The 22,725-nt window shown below is 46.0% G+C and overlaps 1 protein-coding gene across 1 annotated transcript in view; it reads right to left on the bottom strand.

Annotated features, from left to right (window-relative positions):
• LOC126418484 (protein sneaky) overlaps positions 1-22,725 on the bottom strand; it is a 292,665-nt gene that overhangs the window by 252,671 nt on the left and 17,269 nt on the right. The window contains exon 4 of the mRNA XM_050085304.1: positions 20,392-20,632. Coding sequence (XP_049941261.1) covers positions 20,392-20,632 — 241 coding nt within the window. The remainder of the gene's footprint in view (positions 1-20,391; positions 20,633-22,725) is intronic.

Below are 22,725 nucleotides of genomic sequence, written 5' to 3'. Positions count from 1 at the left end.
TTATATTTTTCATAATTAGAAATAAAACATGGAATTAACCTGAGATTTACTTTACAGAAAACTTAGTTAATTTTTTTCATACTTCAAATTTAGTTGGAAATTGTAATTATGTTTGATCGTCTCAGTGAAATTCTCTAAATTCTGCTCTATAATAATTTCAGAATATTTGTAAAAGAAGTATAACTATGTATGCAATTCTTTGCGTATAAAATATCGATGTATTATAAGAGCGCTGAAATGCGACTTCTTGTATTTCTGTTCTTCTTCGAGTCATCAATAGTTGGGCTGTTACAGCGCAAGTAGTTCTTATGCGATTGGTGCGAGAAGTAATTATGAAGAAGTTACGTTGTTGTCATGTTGAAATGAATGGCTTGTGCCAGGACGGAGACCGATTTGCGAAACTATACTGAAATAAGACATGGTGAAATTAAAAGGAATGACGAAAATATTTAATCATGCTGTGTTCAAATTGTCAAACTTGTAAGAACCTGACCGCACCGCTTAGACAAAAGTACATGGTTATTACAAATGATTGAAGCGATTTCACAGCTCTACAATAACTTTATTATTTGAGATATTTTCACAATGCTTTGCACACACATACAAAAACTCAAAAAGTTTTTTTAGGCATTCACAAATGTTCGATATGTGCCCCTTTAGTGATTCGGCAGACATCAAGCCGATAATCAAGTTCATCCCACACACGGCGCAGCATGTCCCCATCGATGAGTTCGAAAGCATCGTTGATGCGAGCTCGCAGTTCTGGCACGTTTCTTGGTAGAGGAGGTTTAAACACTGAATCTTTCACATAACCCCACAGAAAGAAATCGCATGGAGTTAAGTCGGGAGAGCGTGGAGGCCGTGACATGAATTGCTGATTGTGATCTCCACCACGACCGATCCATCGGTTTTCCAATCTCCTGTTTAAGAAATGCCGAACATCATGATGGAAGTGCGGTGGAGCACCATCCTGTTGAAAGATGAAGTCGGCGCTGTCGGTCTCCAGTTGTGGCATGAGCCAATTTTCCAGCATGTCCAGATACACGTGTCCTGTAACGTTTTATTCGCAGAAGAAAAAGGGGCCGTAAACTTTAAACCGTGAGATTGCACAAAACACGTTAACTTTTGGTGAATTGCGAATTTGCTGCACGAATGCGTGAGGATTCTCTGCCGCCCAGATTCGCACATTGTGTCTGTTCACTTCACCATTAAGAAAAAATGTTGCTTCATCACTGAAAACAAGTTTCGCACTGAACGCATCCTCTTCCATGAGCTGCTGCAACCGCGCCGAAAATTCAAAGCGTTTGACTTTGTCATCGGGTGTCAGGGCTTGTAGCAATTGTAAACGGTAAGGCTTCTGCTTTAGCCTTTTCCGTAAGATTTTCCAAACCGTCGGCTGTGGTACGTTTAGCTCCCTGCTTGCTTTATTCGTCGACTTCCGCGGGCTACGCGTGAAACTTGCCCGCACGCGTTTAACCGTTTCTTCGCTCACTGCAGGCCGACCCGTTGATTTCCCCTTACAGAGGCATCCAGAAGCTTTAAACTGCGCATACCATCGCCGAATGGAGTTAGCAGTTGGTGGATCTTTGTTGAACTTCGTCCTGAAGTGTCGTTGCGCTGTTATGACTGGCTGATGTGAGTGCATTTCAAGCACGACATACGCTTTCTCGACTCCTGTCGCGATTTTGTCTCACTGCGCTCTCGAGCGCTCTGGTGGCAGAAACCTGAAGTGCGGCTTCATCCGAACAAAACTTTATGAGTTTTTCTGCGTATCTGTAGTGTGACGTGACCATAAGTCAATGAATGGAGCTACAGTGAATTTATGAAATCGCTTCAATCATTTGTAATAGCCCTGTATTGTTTTCAGCCTACTATGTTTACAACAAGCAACATTTTCGACGAAAAGCTGCAAAACCAAGATGAGTACTTTGTTTCAATGATTATTTCGAACTTCACTCTCACTTAAAATGTCTGCTTTGACTTAGTATTATCATACCTAAAAAAAAGTACTCTTCTTCTTCTTCTTCCGTATCCGGATGCACCAATTATATCTTCCCTTCCCAGTACTTAGCAACGTAGTTTGCTTTGTCATTGACTTGCAAAATATCATCTTTAGTGCATGTTATAGACATATCTGGGCAAATCAATAGGTGGTCCAAGTCCTGTATTGCTCCGCATTCACACCTATCTCTATCACTGTAACCCCATTTAAATAGGTTTGATTTGCACCCAGTTACTCCAGTGCGCAGCCGGTTTAATGACCTCCAAGTTGTAAAAGGTAGTTGAAATCCTGCAGATCCCTCCTCAAGTAGTTCCATTGTGGAGTGTGGCACCATTTCTTCCCAAAGAGATAGCCGCCTTGCGACGGGCTTGGTGGCGAGCTCTTCAGTAGTTTCAATGAAACTCCTGCGGGATTTCAACCGGACACGTTGTTTTCGGTGCATATGCATTGGGTATCGAGGATCATTCTTTTGTTTTGATCTTTCGATCTCGGCGGCTACTTGTCTGCGGATAGTGGGTGGTGCTATGCCTATGATGGGATAAATGATGTCTGTGGGAGTTGGTTTGAGGCATCCTGTGGCAATACGTACAGTTTCTTTTACGGCGACGTCAACTTGCTTAGTGTGAGCAGAGCTCCTCCAAACTGGCGCCGCATATTCCGCTGCTGAGATACTCAGCACCAGACCCGTGGTGCGCAAAACATGTGGTTGAGCTCCCCACGATGAACCTGTTAGCTTCCGCAGTATGTTGTTCCTGGCACAGACCTTTTTTTTAGTGTTGTGACAGTGCTGCTTAAAAGTAAGTGCTCTGTCCAGTGTTACTCCCAGGTATTTTGGGCTGTTTGTATGTTTCAGCTCTTCCCCTTGCCACATGACTCGGATTTTCCGTTTGGCTTGTTTGTTCCTAAGATGGAAGGCGGATACTTGAGATTTACTAGGGTTTGGTTTGAGATTATTGCCGTCGTAATAGGTAGCAAGTTCTGTTAAGGCTCGTGTGAGATTCCCCTCCACTCGTTCAAAGGTTTTATCCTGAGTGGCCACTGCTGCATCATCAGCATATATGAACATTCGTGTCTGGTGGCTGATGGGGAGATCATTGGTATAGATGTTAAATAATATTGGAGCCAAGACACTACCCTGTGCAAGTCCATTTTTCTGTGTCCTCCATCAGCTGTTTTTAGATTGTAAGGTTACATAGTAGCGTCTGTTCTGTAGCATGCATTGCACGAACATAGAAAGGGTGTAGTCCTTAGTGACATTATACACTTTCTGGGTAAGCAACTTATGGTTAACTGTGTCATATGCAGCACTGAGATCCAGTTACTTCTCCTCTCTGATAGCCGTCTTCGATGTACTGTGGGAGATTAACGATTTGCCCACAGCGTGATTTTCCTGGTCGAAATCCAGCTTGTGCGTTAATGAGGGCTTTGTCCACATAATCAGCTATGCGTTTGAGGATCATTCGCTCCAGCACTTTAAATAAATGACAAAGCAGTGAGACAGGCCGGAAATTTTTAGCTTCAGCTGGGTCTTTCCCTGGTTTTAATAACGCAATAACCCGAGCTTTCCTCCACAGTTTAGGAATTTGCATTGTTGTGATACAGTTATTCATTAGCTCTAGGATCCATGCTTGTACTCCCGGTCCAAAATGTTTAATTTGCTCGGATCTCAGATCGTCGAGGCCAGCGGCCTTATTGTTTTTCAAATCGTTGATGGCATCTTGTAGCTCCTGAATGAAGAACGGGCGAGCTAGGAAGCTAAGAAGAAGAAGCGATTTGCGAAGATGGAAAAGATCGAGATTTGAGCAGTGATTAAGTACTTCGTAAAAAGAAAGTATGAAAGCAAAGGACGTTCATGCCGATTTCTAGAATACACTGAGAGACTCTGCTCCTTCATACTCAGTTGTGGCCAAGTGGACAAATGAATTTAAATTTGGTCGGGAGAGCTTAGATGATGATTTGCGCAGTGGTCGGCCAAGATGAGTCTCTACTCCAGAACTCATTGCAAAAGTGTACAAAATGGTGATGGAGGATCACCGATTGAAAGTGTGTGAAATAGCTCACGCTTGCCAGATGTCATCTGAAAGGGTATATCACATTTTAACTGAAGAATTAGGAATGAAAAAATTGTCTTCAAGATGGGTGCCGCGCCTCTTGACGCGCGCGCCGGCCAGAGTGGCCGAGCGGTTCTAAAATGGTTCAAATGGCTCTGAGCACTATGGGACTTAACATCTGAGGTCATCAGTCCCCAAGAACTTAGAACTACTTAAACCTAACTAACCTAAGGACATCACACACATCCATGCCCGAGGCAGGATTCGAACCTGCGACCGCAGCGGTCGCGCGGTTCCAGACTGAAGCGCCTAGAACCGCTCGGCCACCACTGCCGGCGAGCGGTTCTAGGCGCTACAGTCTGGAACCGCGCGACCGCTGCGGTCGCAGGTTCGAATCCTGCCTCGGGCATGGATGTGTGTGATGTCCTTAGGTTAGTTAGGTTTAAGTAGTTCTAAGTTCTTGGGGACTGATGACCTCAGATGTTAAGTCCCATTGTGCTCAGAGCCATTGACGCGCGCCCGAACACACATGCCGTCGCCATGGCAAAATTACACGAACTAAGGTATGAATTATTGCCACGCCCGCCTTATTCACCTGATATGGCTCCGTCAGACTTCCATGTCTTCCTAAAATTGAAAATTTTCCTTGGTGGACGAAGATTCACTTCAAACGAAGAAATGATAGCCAGAGTTGACAACTATTTTGCAGGCCTGGAGGAAACTCATTTTCGAGATGGGATCAAGGCACTGGAATATTGTTGGACCAAATGCATTAATCTACAAGGGGACTACATTGAAAAATAAAAAAAGTATCAGTGATGTAAGTACTTTTTTTATATTCCATTTCGAGACTTTTTCAAACCACCCTCGTATTCCAGTGCTTCCATTTAAGGTTATTCCTGAGAAAGAACTGTATTGTTCTAGTTTCAAAAAATATGCGCTGTTAGTTAAACTGAATGGAGAGAGTAAAAATTTAAAATTTCATTTACTTGTTAATAAAGGAGCTCTGCAATTCCATAAAAGCAACTTATTTTACTTTGCATCGGGAAAAGCGGGGTAGAAATTCTAGCGATACAGATATCGGTCCTGTCCTAGACAGATCGAATCTACCTTTACGCACCTTTGATACAGAGAGCGACTTAGTGTCGCCGATGGAGAAACCCCGTTGTTCTGGAATGGGACTTCTTGGTATCAGCCGTTTACTTTTGCGCGTAAGAGGGTCGAGGAGAAGACCACGAGTGTGCGTGCAGTTCGCGGTACAGAATAAAAGGCATTAATTTGTGGACCTGTAATTATTTATTTGGTCAGAGGATGATGTTAAGTTATGGACTATAAAATAATGGGAATTCTAGATAGGGCACCTGTCAGCAGGCACACGGTTAAGAACGTTTTCGAACTGTGTCGTGTATCCTAGCAACTAAGTTCGCCCTTCAAGCTGTCGTAACCATCAATTCTGATTGCCTATTAGGATTCAGACATCCAAAATACACGAATAAGCTTGGATAAAAGGAGGAGGAACTTACAAAATATAAAAAATATCCGATTTCATATTGTGCGTTAAATGTAAGACACTGTCTAACAGTGTAAGATGTATGTTACGAGTGAAGAAAGAGCGCTATTAAGAATTAAACTACAGAAAATTTGCACAGAAATCACTCGAAAATTGATAAATATGGTCAAACGTTTTACTTAAGCAAGTAGAAAGGAAAATGCAAATTTTTGTGTCATAAGGAAGAGATATTAGCTTGGTGCACAAGTTTGTAGCTTTTGTTTTGCATGTCGGTATTCCGGTTGCTATTTGTAGTGCGTTGTTGTTAGTTGAGTCTACGTATTGTAGTTTTGTCATTTGGAGAAAGTGACTGGCGCTGTGGACGCTAGAAAGTGGAGTGCCAAGTTCAAAAATCGTGACATTTCCGATATATTCTTCTGTTTGAGTTCGTGGAGGGTTGAGAGAAAAACAGGGAGCCAGAAACATTTTCTCCGTGCATGGGGATAGAACATGGTAAAAAAATGGTTTTTTCGTTTTAAGGAGGATCATTTTGAGATTAGTGACTCTCCACATCCAATAAGACTTCTGGGATTTAATGAAAATCTTTTAAACGCCTTAATCCACAATGGCCCACATCAGCGTATCAAGAACTGATGAACTGTGATCGTTCCACCATCGTGCGACGTTTGCATGCAGTGGGGAAGGTTCAAAAATCGGATATATGGGAACCGCATACTCTAAGTCAAGAAAACAAAAATCAGCAGGTGGCCGTACGTGCATCCCTGCTTACTCGTCATTAATTGACTCGTGAACAACACCGACCATTCCGATTCTGTATCGTTACTGGTGGTGATAAATGGTGTCTTTACGCTAACATAAGAAAAAGAAAGAAATGGTTGAGCCCAAACAATACCTGCACAAAGACCTGCGCGTATGCACGAAAGTTGATGTTGTGCATCTGGTGGAACAGCGACAGTATGGTCTTCTACGAATTGCTTTCCCGAGTTTTAACCATCACTACTGACATTTACTGTCAACAACTGAGACGTCTTGTAGACGCAACCGAGTAACAACGACCAGGAAGTCTGCGTGAAGTAATGCTATGCACGATAACGCCCGCCCGCATTGTGCTAAAATCACAAAAAACACCATACAAGAGTTGAGAAGTCATTCCTCACACACTTATTCATCTGATCTTGCGCCCTCAGATTTTCGCCTTTTCCTTTCTCTATCTAACAACCTTCAAGTAACTTCCATTCCAGATGAAACAGCACTGCGAACACTGCGCCTCAAAACCACGTGATTCTTGAGTCGCGGAATCGAGAATTTACCCCAGCGTTGGCAGACTGTTATAAATAGTGAAGAAGAATATATTCTTGATGGTTGGAGTCTCTGTTATCTGTATCTGTTGTGTTTCTTAAACTTATGGAAAAACGCTATGAACTTATCTATCAACGTAGTGTAATCCATTAACACAGTCATGTATAGTTCTTACAGTTGTTCAGCGCTTGTACTGACAATTTTACCCTTGGATAAAAGCATCAGGGCTACAACGAAATTTTTCTAGCCTTTAACTTCGCAAACTCTAATCTGAATCGACTGACTTCAAGCTATTGGTTTGAGTGGATGAGGTTGACAGACCACAGAGTCATTCTTGAAGAAGCGTTTACCTGAAGTATGATACTGACATCAGTGGCGGCTCGTAACAAAACATCAGTAATTATTACATACTGTTTACAAATATCGCGATTTCAGCTCGACGCCTCAAACACCCTTTTTATGTCGCTTGTGCCTTGAACTGGCTCTACTGTCAATGACCAGTTGGCGGCCCGCCCTCCGATCGTTCTAACGGCAACTCTTACGACATGTTATTTCTAAACCTGGATATTCGCGCAACAGCGCAGTCGCAGCATCAGGACAGGAAGGCGTGCCTGCTGGGAACGACATCATTTAGTCGTCAGTGAGTCCTCCATCTACTGGTTCGTTGTAGTTTGGTCAACTTTCTGCATAGGTAATATGAGTGACTACGGAATTCAGCAGAATTGCGTTTTCGGAAATTTCCCGTGTGCGAAAAATTCCGTATCCTATTCGTCTACAAATGAGGAAGCGTGCGTTAAAGCAAATGTATCGTCTCTAACAATAAATGAAAGGGACGAAAATGTGCAAGTTGCCTAGTGTACCCGGCTACGCGTTACTTTGGCTCCGTCTGGTTGAATGGAGAGGAAAGAAAAGAGAAAGCACACGTTTCTAACACGCATGGGAATGCGATGTACGCCCTAATTTCCTTCTGCCCCAGTCTCTGTCGTCTCCTCGTCTTCATCTCCTCCTCCTCCATGCCCACTCTCTGTCCATCACCTTCTCCACCCTTTCTCTGTCCGTCTCCTCCTCCCGCCTCTCTCTCTCTGTCTCCATCTCCTCATTTGCACTGTTTATCGCCGTTTCCTCCAACCCCTCTGTCCATTTCTTCTTCTCCCTCACCTTCTCTGACCTTGAGCCTTCTTTGTGGTTACTGTAGATTCAGTAGCAGTATTCTAATCATAAACCGTTAAACCAGAAATACAGATTTCCTGTTGGTGTGAAAGCCATCTGCGAAGAAAGAAACAAAACGGCACATTGCTATGTATACATTTTATATTTAAAAATATATGTAAAGAGAAAGAATATACAGGGGAGGAACAACTTGTCTAATAGCTTAAATTCCCGCTATCGTAGTTAAAGCTGGTGGTGAAGAAGGAAAGAAAAACGCACATTTTTGCAGCAAACCACAGACAAACTGCATTGACAGGTTCCTGACAGGAAATGGAGGAAAAGAGGTCCTATGAACATTGAGCCGGAAATGCATTGTTGCCACGGTATATGGCGCTGACGAATCGAAGTTCCTCTGTAGCCCACAGATGACGAGTACGTAGATTGAGGATACCAGTTCTGGTAAAGATTGCTTCATCTGTAAAGAGGACTGATGACAGAAATTGTGATGGTCTAGTGCAAAAACTATCGACAAAATCCTTCTCGTAGAGGGAAAACCACTGCTGATAATCCTTCCAGGTGATAGGGAGAGTAACGGTTGTCATACAGGATATACATAATCGTACTCCTCCATGGAGACCTGGTTCCCCTCCCCCATCACACCTGACCTGAATCGAACACCACTCCCGACGCGATATAGCCTCTCCCAACCTCCTTGGGCACATCACTGCGGATGTCCTTGATCTCATTGGCAGTGACCATGTTCCTGTTCTCCTCACTATCTCTGATGGTCGCCATACCCACCCCACTCCTTGCCCTGACATCCCTCCTAAACTTTGTCCACGTTTACTCATCGCCAACTGGGATGCCTACCAGGACTCCATACACACCCAGGTCGAACGCCACGACCTTACCCTTCAATCCCCTTATGACATATTCTGCACCACTGCCTTCCTGCACCAGACCTTGTCTGACGCTGTTGCCACCCATATCCCTACCAAAGCCATCCACCCTCACTGCCCAGCCCTGCCCCCACAGCCTGTCCTTCTCCTTCGTGAATCCCGTCGCTTCTACCGCCCTTTTCTCCACACCCGTGACTGGGACACACTAACCCGCCACCAGCAATTACAACGACAAATCCGCAACATGCTTAATGCAAAGAAACGCCGTGCTTGGCGACAGACATGCACACAACTCAACGCCACACTCCCAATCAACTCTTCCAAGTATTGGTCTGCTTTCCACCGCCTTACTGGTAACCGCTCTCCCACACAGTACTCTCTCCTCCTTGATGACCCTCCCTTCCCTGATAACCTCAGTAAGGTCTACCACTTTGCCTCCCACATATCCGATGTCTTTTCCATTCCAGATGATCCCCAATTTGATTATTCCCTCTTTCCTGACGTCATCGACCATACGGATACCTCTGTTCTTCCCCTTGTTCCTAGCTTTCATTACTTCGACCACACACCACCATCTGAACTTAACACTCCCATCACTACGCAGGACATTAGAATCACAATCTGCACTAAACGCAACACCACTCCCGGTAATGACCGTATTACCCATGACCATCTCAAACACTGCCCTCCCTCCTTCCTTGCAGTACTTGCCACCCACTACAACATAATCGTTGCCACCAGCTTCTACCCTGGCCTGTGGAAAGCCTCCCATATCCTGATGTTCTCCAAACCCAACAAGCCTCCATCTGATGCTTCTTCCTATCACCGTATATGTCTCACCTCAGTGTTCAGCAAACTCTTGGAATCCATCCTTACCCAGCGCATCCATCACACCTCCACTGACACCACCTCCTCCCCAACACTCAATGGTGGCTTTCGACCTTCCTTCTCTGCCAGTGACTAACTCCTATGCCTCATCTCCTCTCCCTCCAGCTTAACTCCCATCGCTCTGCCATTTTTGTCTCCCTCGACCTCAAAAAGGCCTTTGACCATGTCTGGCATCCCGGTCTCCTGTTTAAACTCCAGACGTACGCCCTGCCTATCAACTATGTCCATCTGATTGCCTCCTTCCTCTACCATCACCCCACCTATGTTACTATCCATAACGCCGATTCATGCACCTTCTACCCCTCTGCAGGTGTGCCCCAGGGCTCTGTCCTCTGCCCTCTCCTCTACCTCCTGTACATGGCAGACATGCCCCAACCCCCACCCCTCCAATACATCTCCTGCAGTATGCCGATGACACTGCCTTCCTTGCCCTCGCTCCTACCCTTCAATGATCCCAACACCTTCTGTAGAATTACCATGACCTTTTTGTCACATGGTGTAACCAGTGGCTCCTGAAAATCAATCCCTCCAAGATCCAGGCAATCATCGTAGGTCGTACTACTCACTCCTTCCGGCTGCTTGATTTTTCCCTTACCATCTGCGCCTGTCCTGTCTGCCTCTCCCTCACTCTCACCTACCTGGGCCTCACCATTGACTGTCACCTTACCTGGATCCCTCATCTCCACTTTATCCAATCCAAAGCCCAAACCCGTCTCCGACTCCTTAAACTCCTCTCTGGCCGGACATGGGGGTTGAACCCCTCTACCATCCTCCACACCTACAAATCCTTAATCTGTCCCATCCACTGTTACGCCAGGCCTGCCTGGATATTCGCCCTCCCCAAATTCTATAAGCCCCTCCACATCCCCAAGCACCATGCACTCCACCTTGCCTCCCATCCCCCATGCGGATCCTCTACAACCTGATTCCTTTCCCCCATCTGCTCCTTTTCCTCGAACATATCTATGTCCCCTACACCTTCTGCCGACTTGATCCCCCTCATCCCCTGGTTGCTCCTCTCCTCTCCAACCCCAGCCCTCTGCTGTGCCTTCACTGTTGTCCCCCCCCTACCCTCCAAGTCTATACCCTTCAGCTCCTTTCCCAAGGTGGCTTCCATCGACCCCCCTCCCAGATGATGCCCTCTCTCCCTCCATTTATCCCTCCTATCAACTCTGATCCTCACCTCCCTCTTCCTTCCTCTGACATTTTCTTAGGCTCCCTCTTCTTCCTTCCACCCTGTTTTTTCCCCACCTGCCCTCTCCCTGCCTCCCTTCTCTCCCCAAGTCCTTTTGCTCTCCTCTCCACTGCCTTTCCCTCACCTCATGTCTGCCCAGCCCCCCACCCCTTTTCTATGTCCCCTCCCTCCATCGGCTCCTCCCTTTTTTTCTTTTCCTCTCCTCCCCCATCATCGGTCTGAGTCCTCCCTCTCCCCATCTACCGCCGTGTTGGCTCTATAGTATAACGGGTTTGTTTGTGTTGTAGCCCTGGATGATAATTAGACGAAATATTTGTCAGGATTTGTAAGCAGTGGGTCCTTGAGGTACAGTAATACGCGAACACTGAGAAGTAAGCTGAAACAGTTTTAACAACAAATGCTGATTATAAAACACCCACACTACGTGCACCCATCATCACTGTGTCTGACATCCTAATTACGGTGGCTCCATGATGAGCTAAGAAAAGAGACATATTCGCGCCCAAGGCCACGCTAGTTAATACGGCGCGCTGTGGATGGTGGCTAGTCGCTTACTCCCTGCGTCGCACTGCTGTCGGACGCACGTGTACCAACCAAGCAAATTGTCAGCATTCCAGGTAAGCCGGCTGGCGACCGCGTGTTAAGTACCGAGCGGCTGTGTGCAACCCGTAGACCCTTACAATAGTGCTGTTTTAAGTGAGTGTTCAGTGTTGTGCGTCCCGTGTCAGTGTTGCGAACAGCCACCATCTTGTTGCTAGTTGTGTTTTTTATCTCATGCAAACAGAAACCAGACTATCTCTGTGTTTTTTAATTGTGCCTGCCTATTTACTATGTGTTTTAATCAGCATCACTGACCATTTGTTTTTATATTTTCTTCGCATCTTTTTCTCCATGTTTTAGTTTTTAACAGTCCCCATTTGATCGTCTGCTTTTATTGTTCTCATATCTCCTAATCCTGTTTTTTAACTTTTCTGTAGGCTGCAGTGCGGCGCATTGTGCTGCTGCCGGAACGGCCCCCCCCTCGGGAGGGGGGGGGGGGGCGGGGTAGGGGAAGTGAATGGAATCGAAATCCAATAAAGAAAAAAACAAATAATCGTACTCTGGCTTACACCATGTTGGCGGGCCACTTGCCTTGAGCCTATAGTGCGAATCGAATCAATATCCTGTAGAACATGGTCCTCCAAGTCTGGCGTATGCATAGTCTGCCCCCTCCCTACAAGTTCGTCTGCATTAAGGGACCCACGATCACACAAACGCCCAAGAAGGGCTTGAAATGTTGTGTGTTGTGGTTAGTGTCTGTGAGGGTACTTGTTTTGGTATAGTCGTGTTGCCTCTCGACCGTTTCCATCTGCTTGGCCGTACACATACGCAATCTCGGCTTCTTCCCAACATGAATACCGGATTATTCTGCTGCTTACAGTACGCTGCGTCAATCACAGAGCCTGCACCACACAAGGAACACACGGCACTTGGTCAGAGCAACTTTCATTCGTCAGCACCATCTACCATGACAACGATACATTTCCAGAAACATGTTCATAGGACCTTTTTCCTCAAAAAATTTGAAGCAAATCGGTCAAAAATTTTTCAGACATCTGGCAAAAAAGTTTCCCGTTTGTATGTTACATGTATATTTTGATACTATATATATTGATAATATTTATAGACAAGTCACGTTAATGTGATCACCACCTATGTTCGATGTCAACGTGCAATAAACACAGATGGCAGGTAGCAGAACTAGCAGTGGAGGGTATTATAAAGTGTTTTGGGGAGATGCCGATACTCCTTCCAACTCTAACCCAATCTTCCTACTGCCTCCTTCTCAGGGCACCCTCTCTTCCCCCCCCCCCCCTTCTCCTGAGTGGCCTTCCCCCTCCTACACCCCGTCCCTCTCCTCTGCTCCCTTTCAGTGTCTCTGCACTCCCTCCTGCCTTGTCTTCCCTCTCCATCTCCCGCCCTGTCCATCTCCTGCGTCTTGGTGCGCCTCCTGTCCCCCCTTTATCCTCTTCCTTCCACCCACCCCCCAGCCCCCACCCCCCACTGCACCTTCCTCTCCTCTTTATCCCTCCTCTCCAACCTCCAGTCCCTCGGCAGGTCCTTATGAGGTTTTTTTTATTATTCCTCATGAGTGCTCCATCGTTTCCAGTGGTTTTTTTAAGTGTCTTGCTCTGTGATTTTTATCCTGTGGCCGACTTTTAACTTGTATTTGCCTCCAATGTTTTTTAAGTGCGCTTTGATTTGCCAGCTGTGTTATTTTAACATTATGTCGACTTTTTAACTGTCCTCCAGTGCACGTCTCCATCTTAGTCTATATTTTAATTCCCATCATCTCCATTTACTGTGTTTTGTATGTCCCACTTTTTACCCCCTTTTTATGTAATCACCCTTCTGTATTTTTGTAAAGCCAGCTGGCTGAAGAGTGGTGGACTGTGTGGACTGTGCCGCTACCAGCCCTCCCCTACCCATGTGGGGTAGGGGAATGAAATTACAATAAATAAAAGAAAAGACGCTGATAATAGTGCTGTCATTGTTCTAATACACACACCGAGCGAGTTATGTATGTCCAAAAGGGCATGCTCAGCGGGTGTCGGGCCAAGGGTGGCAGCATATCCGAAACGGCGAAGTTTATAAAGTGTTTGCTCGTCGCTGCTGTTAAAATACACCGTGCATGGCAGAATGATGCTATCCAAAACTGGCATTGAGGTTATTGTGGTGCACCACCATATGACAGTGGTCAATAACGGCTACAGAGATGTGTACGAGCGAACAGACATGCAACTGCTGAGCAGTTGATCGCCAACATGAACGAAGGGGATACCAACAATGTTTCCTCAACGACCGTTCAGAAAATGTTGCTGCACATGAGCCTCCACAGCAGGCACTTGGTTCATGCACCCATCATGAATGCAGTTCAGTGACGACAACCGCAACTGGACGCCCACTGAACGCCGACAGGTGGCCTTTTCAGATAATCAAGTTTTATGCGCCATTGGCCAAATCCCCATTGGCGTGTATGGCGTAAAACGTCTGGAAGCGTACAATCTGCAACAATCGTCGGAAGGGTCCAGGCCGGATGATCCAGGCCGGATGAGGGTGCGTTATCGCCTGGGGAATGTTTTCGTGCCAGTTCCTGGGTGATCTGGTCTTTTTAGTAGGCATAATGGAACAACACGAGTATGCATCTATCCTTTGGGACCATGTCCTCCCCAACATGCAGTTTGTTTTTCCTCGGCATGATGTCATCTTTCAGCAGAACACTGCAAGATGTCACACAGCTCAGAGTTTATGTGCTTAGTTCTAAAAGCACAAGATGAATTTACCGTACCCCTCTGGCCACCATACCTATTCGAGAATTGTGGGAGCACCTCGATAGAGCTGTTTGCGCCATAGGTTTGCGGCCGCGAAAGCTAGAGCAGCTGCCCACAGCACTGGAGTCGGATTGGCTCCATATCCCCGTCGGTACCTTACAAAAATTGACTGCCTAACTTCCGCCATGTCTCGCAGAAGTCTGCGCTGCAAAAGATGGTTATTCAGGCTTCTAAAATATAGTCACATTAATGTGACTGGGCAGTGTGTACAGGACGAAGAAAAAATGCCACACTTAAAGGTCGGCATGCAATTCCTCATCCAGATTCAAGGCAGAAGTCTATCTAGCAAAATCAGATCGGGTACATTTTGAAAACATATGCATGAAAACGAGGATCTGGCTACACCGTCACGTTATGCGGCGCATCGAAATGTAGAGAGGCATGTATATATCATCCCACACTACCGTACCAGCCGTCGTAGTTCACTGAGTAGACTGCTGGGACGTCAAGTCCACATCCATCAATGGAGATGTGGCTCGAATCCTCGTCAGGTTCCGTTTTTATTTTTTAGACGTCTGTTCCGTAGCTCTCATCGTTTATAAGCAGGACATCGCTTTGTCACATGACAATAGTCTATCATAGCGCAGTGAGATCATTTAAACTGCATGCGTGCGTCTGCTATCCACGCAGTGCACTACCGTAACTGGTCCTGTCAAGTTCATGTAGGGAGGCTTTCCGATGGAGTCAACAAACGATGAATATGTCGATATGCTTCTGGTGCAGTATACATCCGATTACCAATCTGCTGCTGCTGCTCGTGCGTATGGTGCACGGTATCCTCAAAGGTGTCATCCCAATAAGAATGTTTTTCGTCACCTTGAGCAACGCCTTCGAGAAATCGGTAATCTTCGTCCACAAGCAATGGACTAGACGTACTCCACAAACAGAGGGCGCGATTCTGGAAACCATTCACCAGTCATCTCGGAGAAGTGCCCTTGATATTCGAAGACAGTTCTAAATATCTCGGAAGACTGGTTGTTGAAGTGTTGTATGACGAAGAACTGCGTCCACATTATTACACGTTAACTCAACACCAACGGCCAGAGGACCGCATTCGACAATTAAAGTTTTGTGAATACCTTTCGCACCAAGTGGAAGATAATAACATTTTATAAATAACGTGTTATGGACTGATGAATCTAGCTTCACTCGTGAAGGTATTTTCAACATCCACAAGAGCCATTATTGGTCGGAACACAACCCACATATCGCTCGTGAACGTGACTTTCAGCCACGCTTTGGCATAAACCTGTGGGCTGGAATCGTGGGAGGGGGGGTTTTGGGCCTTTACCTAATTCCAGACACGTTCAATGCGCTCCTGTATCGTATGTTTCTTTGCAATACTTTACCTGACGCGTTGGAAAAAGTTCCACTTGGTGTTAGGCGACAGCTACAGTTTCGGCTGGATGGTGCATCGCCTCACTCCTGAATGAATTTGCGTAACTACTTAAATGAAGCTTCTCCAGGAAACTGATTGGTCGTGGAGGTCTTATGTTCTGGCCTCAACGTTCTCCGGATCTTAATCCACAAGACCGTTATTTGTGGGGATACTTAAAGCAATAAGTTTCTGGTACTCTACCGATGGAAGTACACGACCTAATACCTCGCATGCATACCGCTTAGGCAATGGTGGATGCAAGTGTGTTGTGTAGGATCAAGCAAAATATGATCCAGCGAGTGACGAAGTGTTTGTAAATGCAAGATGACTGCTTTGAACATCTTCTCTAAAGTGAAAGCTGCTCGTTCATGTACGTACCGGTTGTGCGCAGATAAACCTGGACGTTAAACGTACAGAATCGAATTACTGTGCGTAGCACAATGTGCAATCTAGTGTACCCTGCCTATTGTGTTTTTTTGTACCTCACTGGATACGTCTGAAGTTACTATATTCGCTATTGTTTTCTATTGGCTTTATGTGTGTTATGGTCGAAAAGATATGGTCGTTTACGTATGTAAGAAGTTCTTGTTGTGTCTTAATGTTTTCGATGAAGGTAAAAGCAACAGAAAGAAATACACAAGATACCGCATTGTGGAATCTAAACTGGATACAATTTGATTCCATAACTGAAAAAGAAAAGTTTTGCGCGAGAGCAACTCGAACGTCGGCGAGTCTGCATATCCGTTCACAGTGTTCATGCTACCTTTTCTTGGCCACGCTGCATGCAGTTACAACATACTGAGAATTGTCAGAGCCTTCCTTTTTAAATCGCTTTTTTTATTAAAGCTATTGGTGGGAGTAGGTTTTCCTAGATACAGTTTTGTCTTGAATTAGGATGAGGAATCGCATCCCGACCGTGAAATGCTGCATTCTTTCTTCATCCTGTATATACAGGGTGGTCGGAAAAGTTTGAATAGCTTGCAGGGGTGTTGCAGGGTAGGTTGTACTGAGAAATAATTGTTAAGAACAAAATGCGATATTTTGCGCCGTTTCTGAGTTAATACAATGCAGTTAGTGTCAGTTGTTCTCATAGCGTAGATGACAGCGCAGGAAACTGCTCAGCCTTTGGCTCGGGTTAGATCCTTATTATCGTACCATGCCCAATTTTTGCATTCCACTCTTGTTCGGTTGTACGAAACCAAACGAAGAAGACGTTTGGCGTCACCGTCTCCGGTGGGCTACTAGTACCTGAACGTGCACCGGTCTGATAGCCTAACTTCAGTGCTAATTAACTTGGAAACGGCGCAAGACATCCAATTTGTTTTCTTAACAGTTATTTCTCAGGACAACCTACCCTGCAACACCCTTACCACCTTTTCAGACTCTTTTGACCACCCTGTATAGATAGTTCATATATAAGTTTGGATGAGTGAGTTTGTGAGTATCAAAATACCAAGTGATTCAAAGAGAAAGAACAGATTTCAGTTGTTTATTACAGACATACTATAAAGAACAAACACATTGTCCATGTCACTGGATAGGGGAAGGTTCAAAGTTTTGACACAGCTGCGCTATTGTTTGTCTGTAGCAAGATGATGGCTACACCACAAGAGAAATCATTTTGTGTGCTGGAATTTGCACGAAGTTAATCCATTGTTCAAGTGCAACGTGCATTTCGCCGTCTATTCATCAAGAAGCTGCCACTATATAAGCATAGTTATGACTGGCATATAGCATTCTTGGAAGTTGGTCGCATATGCAAAGGTCAGGTCTGATGAAGATGTAGAGCGTACGAGATGCGTCCACACGGAACTCTCGGAAGTCCATAAGACGGACAGGCCAGGAGCTTCACTCTCGTCAAACAACGGTATGGCGTGTTCTGAAACGAGGCCTGCATATGAAGCCTTACAAGTGGCAGTTGTTGCAGGAATTGCGTCCCAGCGACCATAACAGAAGTACGAATTTTGCATTTCAGTTCTCCAGGATATGACTTTTTGCGAATGACTCATCTTTTTGGACTAACTGATATTTCATCTATCGGGTAAAGCAAACCTCCATAATTTAAGAATTTAGGGGTCACAAAATCCTTGCGTCGCCGTAGAACATGAAAGGGACTCATCGAAATGAATGTGTTTTATGATAGTTCAGCTCCCAAAGTTTATAGACCTTTCTTTTCTTGCTAAGGAAACAGTGGCAGGAATGTGTTATCTTGACATGCTGCAAAACTGGTTGTTTCTTCCACGAAGATTCCAACGTTTTAACTTTTAAGCGCGATGGCGCCACGCCTCACTTTCATCTTGAGGTGCGGCGTTATCTTAACAACACCATGCGAAAACGTTGGATTGGAAGAGGCGGACAACAATATCTTGTCCATTGCTTTGGGCCTCCCACGTCACCACACCTCACACCTTTTCTACGGGAGTATATAAAACACAAAATCTTTGTCATACCTACGGCAGCTCTCCGAGAGGTGAGAAATCGAATTTTTGAAGCTGTCGATACAATAAACAGGGAACTGTTGATTCACGTATGGAATGAAATGGTAACGGTCTCGATGTTTCTCGAGAAACGTATGGTGCCCAACTTGAGTGTACGGTATAGTGTCTGTGCGAATATGAAACTTCGAACATTCCTCTATCCAGCGACAAGCGCAATGTTTTTCTAACTTTCATGGTTCAAATGGCTCTAAGCACTATAGGACTTAACATCTGAGGTCATCAGTCCCCTAGACTTAGAACTACTTAAACCTAACTAACATAAGGACATCACACACACCCATGCCCGAGGCAGGATTCGAACCTGCGACCGTAGCAGCAGCGCGGTTCCGGACTGAAGCGCCTAGAACCGCTCGACCACAGCGGCCGGCCTAACTTCCATAGCTTCTCTGTAATAAACAACTGAAATCTGGCCTTTCTTTTTGAATCAAGCAGTATGGGACGAAAATGGCCCTGTCTTTCGATAGCATCGATTTAGATGCTTAGAAGTTTTTACACCCACAGGGGACTGCGGACCTTAGTACACTACTGGCCATTAAAATTGCTACACCACGAAGATGACGTGCTACAGACGCGAAATTTAACCGACAGGAAGAAGATGCTGTGATATGCAAATCATTAGCTTTTCAGAGCATTCAAACAAGGTTGGCGCTGGTGGCGACACCTGCAACGTGCTGATACGAGGAAAGTTTCCAACCGATTTCTCATACACAAACAGCAGTTGACCGGCGTTGCCTGGTGAAACGTTGTTGTGATGCCTCGTGTAAGGAGGAGAAATGCGTACCATCACGTATCCGACTTTGATAAAGGTCCAATTGTAGTCTATCACGATTGTGGTTTATCGTATCGCGACATTGCTGCTCGCGTTGGTCGAGATCCAATGACCCGTTAGAAGAATATGGAATCGGTAGGTTCAGGAGGGTAATACGGAACGCTGTGCTGGATCCCAACGGCCTCGTAGCACTAGCAGTCGAGATGACAGGCATCTTATCCGCATGGCTGTAACGGATCGTGCAGCAACGTCTCGATCCCTGAGTCAACAGATGGGGACGTTTGCAAGACAACAACCATCTGCACGAACAGTTCGACGACGTTTGCAGCAGCATGGACTATCAGCTCGGAGACCATGGCTGCGGTTACCCTTGACGCTACATCACAGACAGGAGCGCCTGCGATGGTGTACTCAACGACGAACCTGGGTGCACGAATGGCAAAACGCCATTCTTTCGGATGAATCCAGGTTCTGTTTACAGCATCATGATGGTCGCATCCGTGTTTGGCGACATCGCGTTGAACGCACATTGGAAGCGTATATTCGTCATCGCCATACCGGCGTATCACCTGGCGTGATGGCATGGGGTGCCATTGGTTACACGTCTCGGTCTCCTCTTGTTCTCATTGACGGCACTTTGAAGAGTGGACGTTACATTTCAGATGTGTTACGACCCGTGGCTCTACCCTTCATTCGATCCCTGCGAAACCCAACATTTCAGCAGGATAATGCACGACCACATGTTGCAGGTCCTGTACGGGCCTTTTTGGATACAGAAAATGTTTGACTGCTGCCCTGGCCAACACATTCTGCAGATCTCTCACCAATTGAAAGCGTCTGATCAGTGGTGGCCGAGCAACTCGCTCGTCACAATACGCCAGTCACTACTCTTGATGAATTGTGGAATCGTGTTGAAGCTGCATGGGTAGCTGTACCTGTACAGGCCATCATAGCTCTGTTTGACTCAATGCCCAGGCATATCGAGGCCGTTATTACGGCCAGAGTTGGTTGTTCTTGGTACTGATTTCTCAGGATATATGCACCCAAATTGCGTGAAAATGTAATCACATGTCAGTTCTAGTATAGTATATTTGTCCAATGAATACCCGTTTATCATCTGCATTTCTTCTTGTTGTAGCAATTTTAATGGCCAGTAGTGTATTTGACATAAATGTCAACTTGATGCTTCTACTTGATCAGCAGAAAAAGGGGTCTGAATAGACGGATGTACAGATGGACAATAAAATGATCCTATAAGGGCTGGGTTTTTACCGAATGAATTAAGGAACCGAAAAATCATAAGTACTATGACGAATACAATAGAGTCCGAAAGTTGCTCAGTGTTTTCTCCATATTAGAAATGTGGCCGGAAGGCTGCTTACCCTGCGCGATGTTGCAGAAGAAGGTGAGCTTCATGGGCCAGCAGAGCAGCCAGGCGGCGATCCAGGAGACGGTGCGGTAGCAGCGGTCGTAGGCGCCCTGGAACATGCCGCGGCAGCGGTCAGCGCCGCGCTCCAGCTGCTGCCGGCAGCGCCCCGCCAGCCGCTCCGCGTACTTGGCCTCGACGCTGGTGCCAGCGCCGTCTGGGCTCTCCCCCGTATCCGCGGATCGCTTCGGTCTCTTCTGAAAGTACAGTGCCGTTTACTTCTAGTCACTGTCGAGTCCCACTCGTATGACTACGTCACGCACGTGGTATCTACAGTGGATATGCGTTGCCTGAAAAAAGTAGTACACCCTTTTAAAGATTTCCAATTTACTCAAGATCTGTTGTAACAGCATTGCTTACGGAGTACATGAAATAATCACATTTACGGACCTAAAGCACAAGCGGTTCTGGCGTACCAGGTATCGACCCATGTTGAAACACCAATGTGGTGTAGCCTCCACAGGCGACAATGCGGGTGCTGACTCTGGAATCCAGTTGATCGTTCGAATGGCTAGTACTGACCTGGGAAACGGTATGCCACGCCTGCTCGACGTGTTCACGCAGTTCTGTAAGAATTGTCGGTTGACGAGCTGCACGAGTCACTTCTCTCCCCATCACATCCCACACGTATTCGATTGGAGACAAGTCTACATCTACATCTACATTTATACTCCGCAAGCCACTCAACGGTGTGTGGCGGAGGGCACTTAACGTGCCACTGTCATTACCTCCCTTTCCTGTTCCAGTCGCGTATGGTTCGCGGGAAGAACGACTGCCGGAAAGCCTCCGTGCGCGCTCGAATCTCTCTAATTTTACACTCGTGATCTCCTCGGGAAGTATAAGTAGGGGGAAGCAATATATTCGATACCTCATCCAGAAACGCACCCTCTCGAAACCTGGACAGCAAGATATACCGCGATGCAGAGCGTCTGTCTTGCATAGTCTGCCACTTGAGTTTGCTAAACATCTCCGTAACGCTATCACACTTACCAAATAACCCTGTGACGAAACGCGCCGCTCTTCTTTGGACCTTCTCTATCTCCTCTGTCAACCCGACCTGGTATGGATCCCACACTGATGAGCAATACTCAAGTATAGGTCGAACGAGTGTTTTGTAAGCAACCTCCTTTATTGATGGACTACATTTTCTAAGGACTCTCCCAATGAATCTCAACCTGGCACCCGTCTTACCAACAATTAATTTTATATGATCATTCCACTTCAAATCGTTCCGCACGCACACTCCCAGATATTTTACAGAAGTAATTGTTACCAGTGTTTGTTCCGCTATCATATAATCATACAATGAAGGATCCTTCTTTCTATGTAAATGCAATACATTACATTTGTCTATGTTAAGGGTCAGTTGCCAAAGATCATGCTAGCCAGGGAAGCGTCTGCACATCTTGCAGAACACGCTGATTTCACGGAGAGTGTGTGGGTGAGCATTATCTTGTTGGAGCAACACATAACATTCCTGAGGCAAGAACGGCAAAAGAGAGGGTCTAACAACGTTCTACACGTACTTGGCGCTGGTTAACGTCTCCTACAGAAATACCAAAGCTGAATGAGTGTTGTCCAGCGTGTCTTGGACGAATGCACTCTACGAAACAGTGCTCACTAGGTCTAAGTCGTAGCAGCAAACGACCATCACTTGCGTGCAGGCAGAATCTGCTTTCATCGCTGAAGACCACAGCGCACCATTCCATCTTCCAAGCGATTCTCTGACGACACCAGTCGAGCAGTGCAGGTCGGTAATGTTGGGTGTGTGGAAGATGGGCTATAGGTGTGCGTGTCCGTACTCCCACTGCTAATAACTCGTTCACAACAGAACGTGTTGACATGTCTGGGCTCACAAACCTTCTTATATGTGCTTTGGTAGCTGTACGATCTACCACTGCTACCCTTACAATACGACGATCCTGGAGGGCGTCTGTGTTGCGTGGACGCCCAGAATCTCGTCTGCAGTCGTAAGATTTTTTACGCAACCATTTATACCAGCATCGTTGCACAACTGACGTGGCACTCAGCTTGCGTGGAAATTCTCTGAAAGGACCATCCCATCAATCACCCCTTTCAAACTGGGTCAGTTGACTGTAGAAAGCACGAGCGCATCTCCGTGGCGTTGTTGCCTGCTAGCTTCACACGTCGGCACCACATTGAGCCTTCTGGCTCTGAACATTCCCTATTATAAGGTAGATAAAGATGGCTCTCTGGTAGCTATGCCAGTACACTATCTGTTGACGGACACCGCTGAAACGATTATCAGTACATCTACTATCCTCCAGTT

The sequence above is a fragment of the Schistocerca serialis genome, chromosome 1 (genome assembly GCF_023864345.2).
Source record: "Schistocerca serialis cubense isolate TAMUIC-IGC-003099 chromosome 1, iqSchSeri2.2, whole genome shotgun sequence".
Taxonomy (NCBI): Eukaryota; Metazoa; Arthropoda; class Insecta; order Orthoptera; family Acrididae; genus Schistocerca; species Schistocerca serialis.
This window is presented reverse-complemented; position numbering and strand designations above follow the sequence as displayed.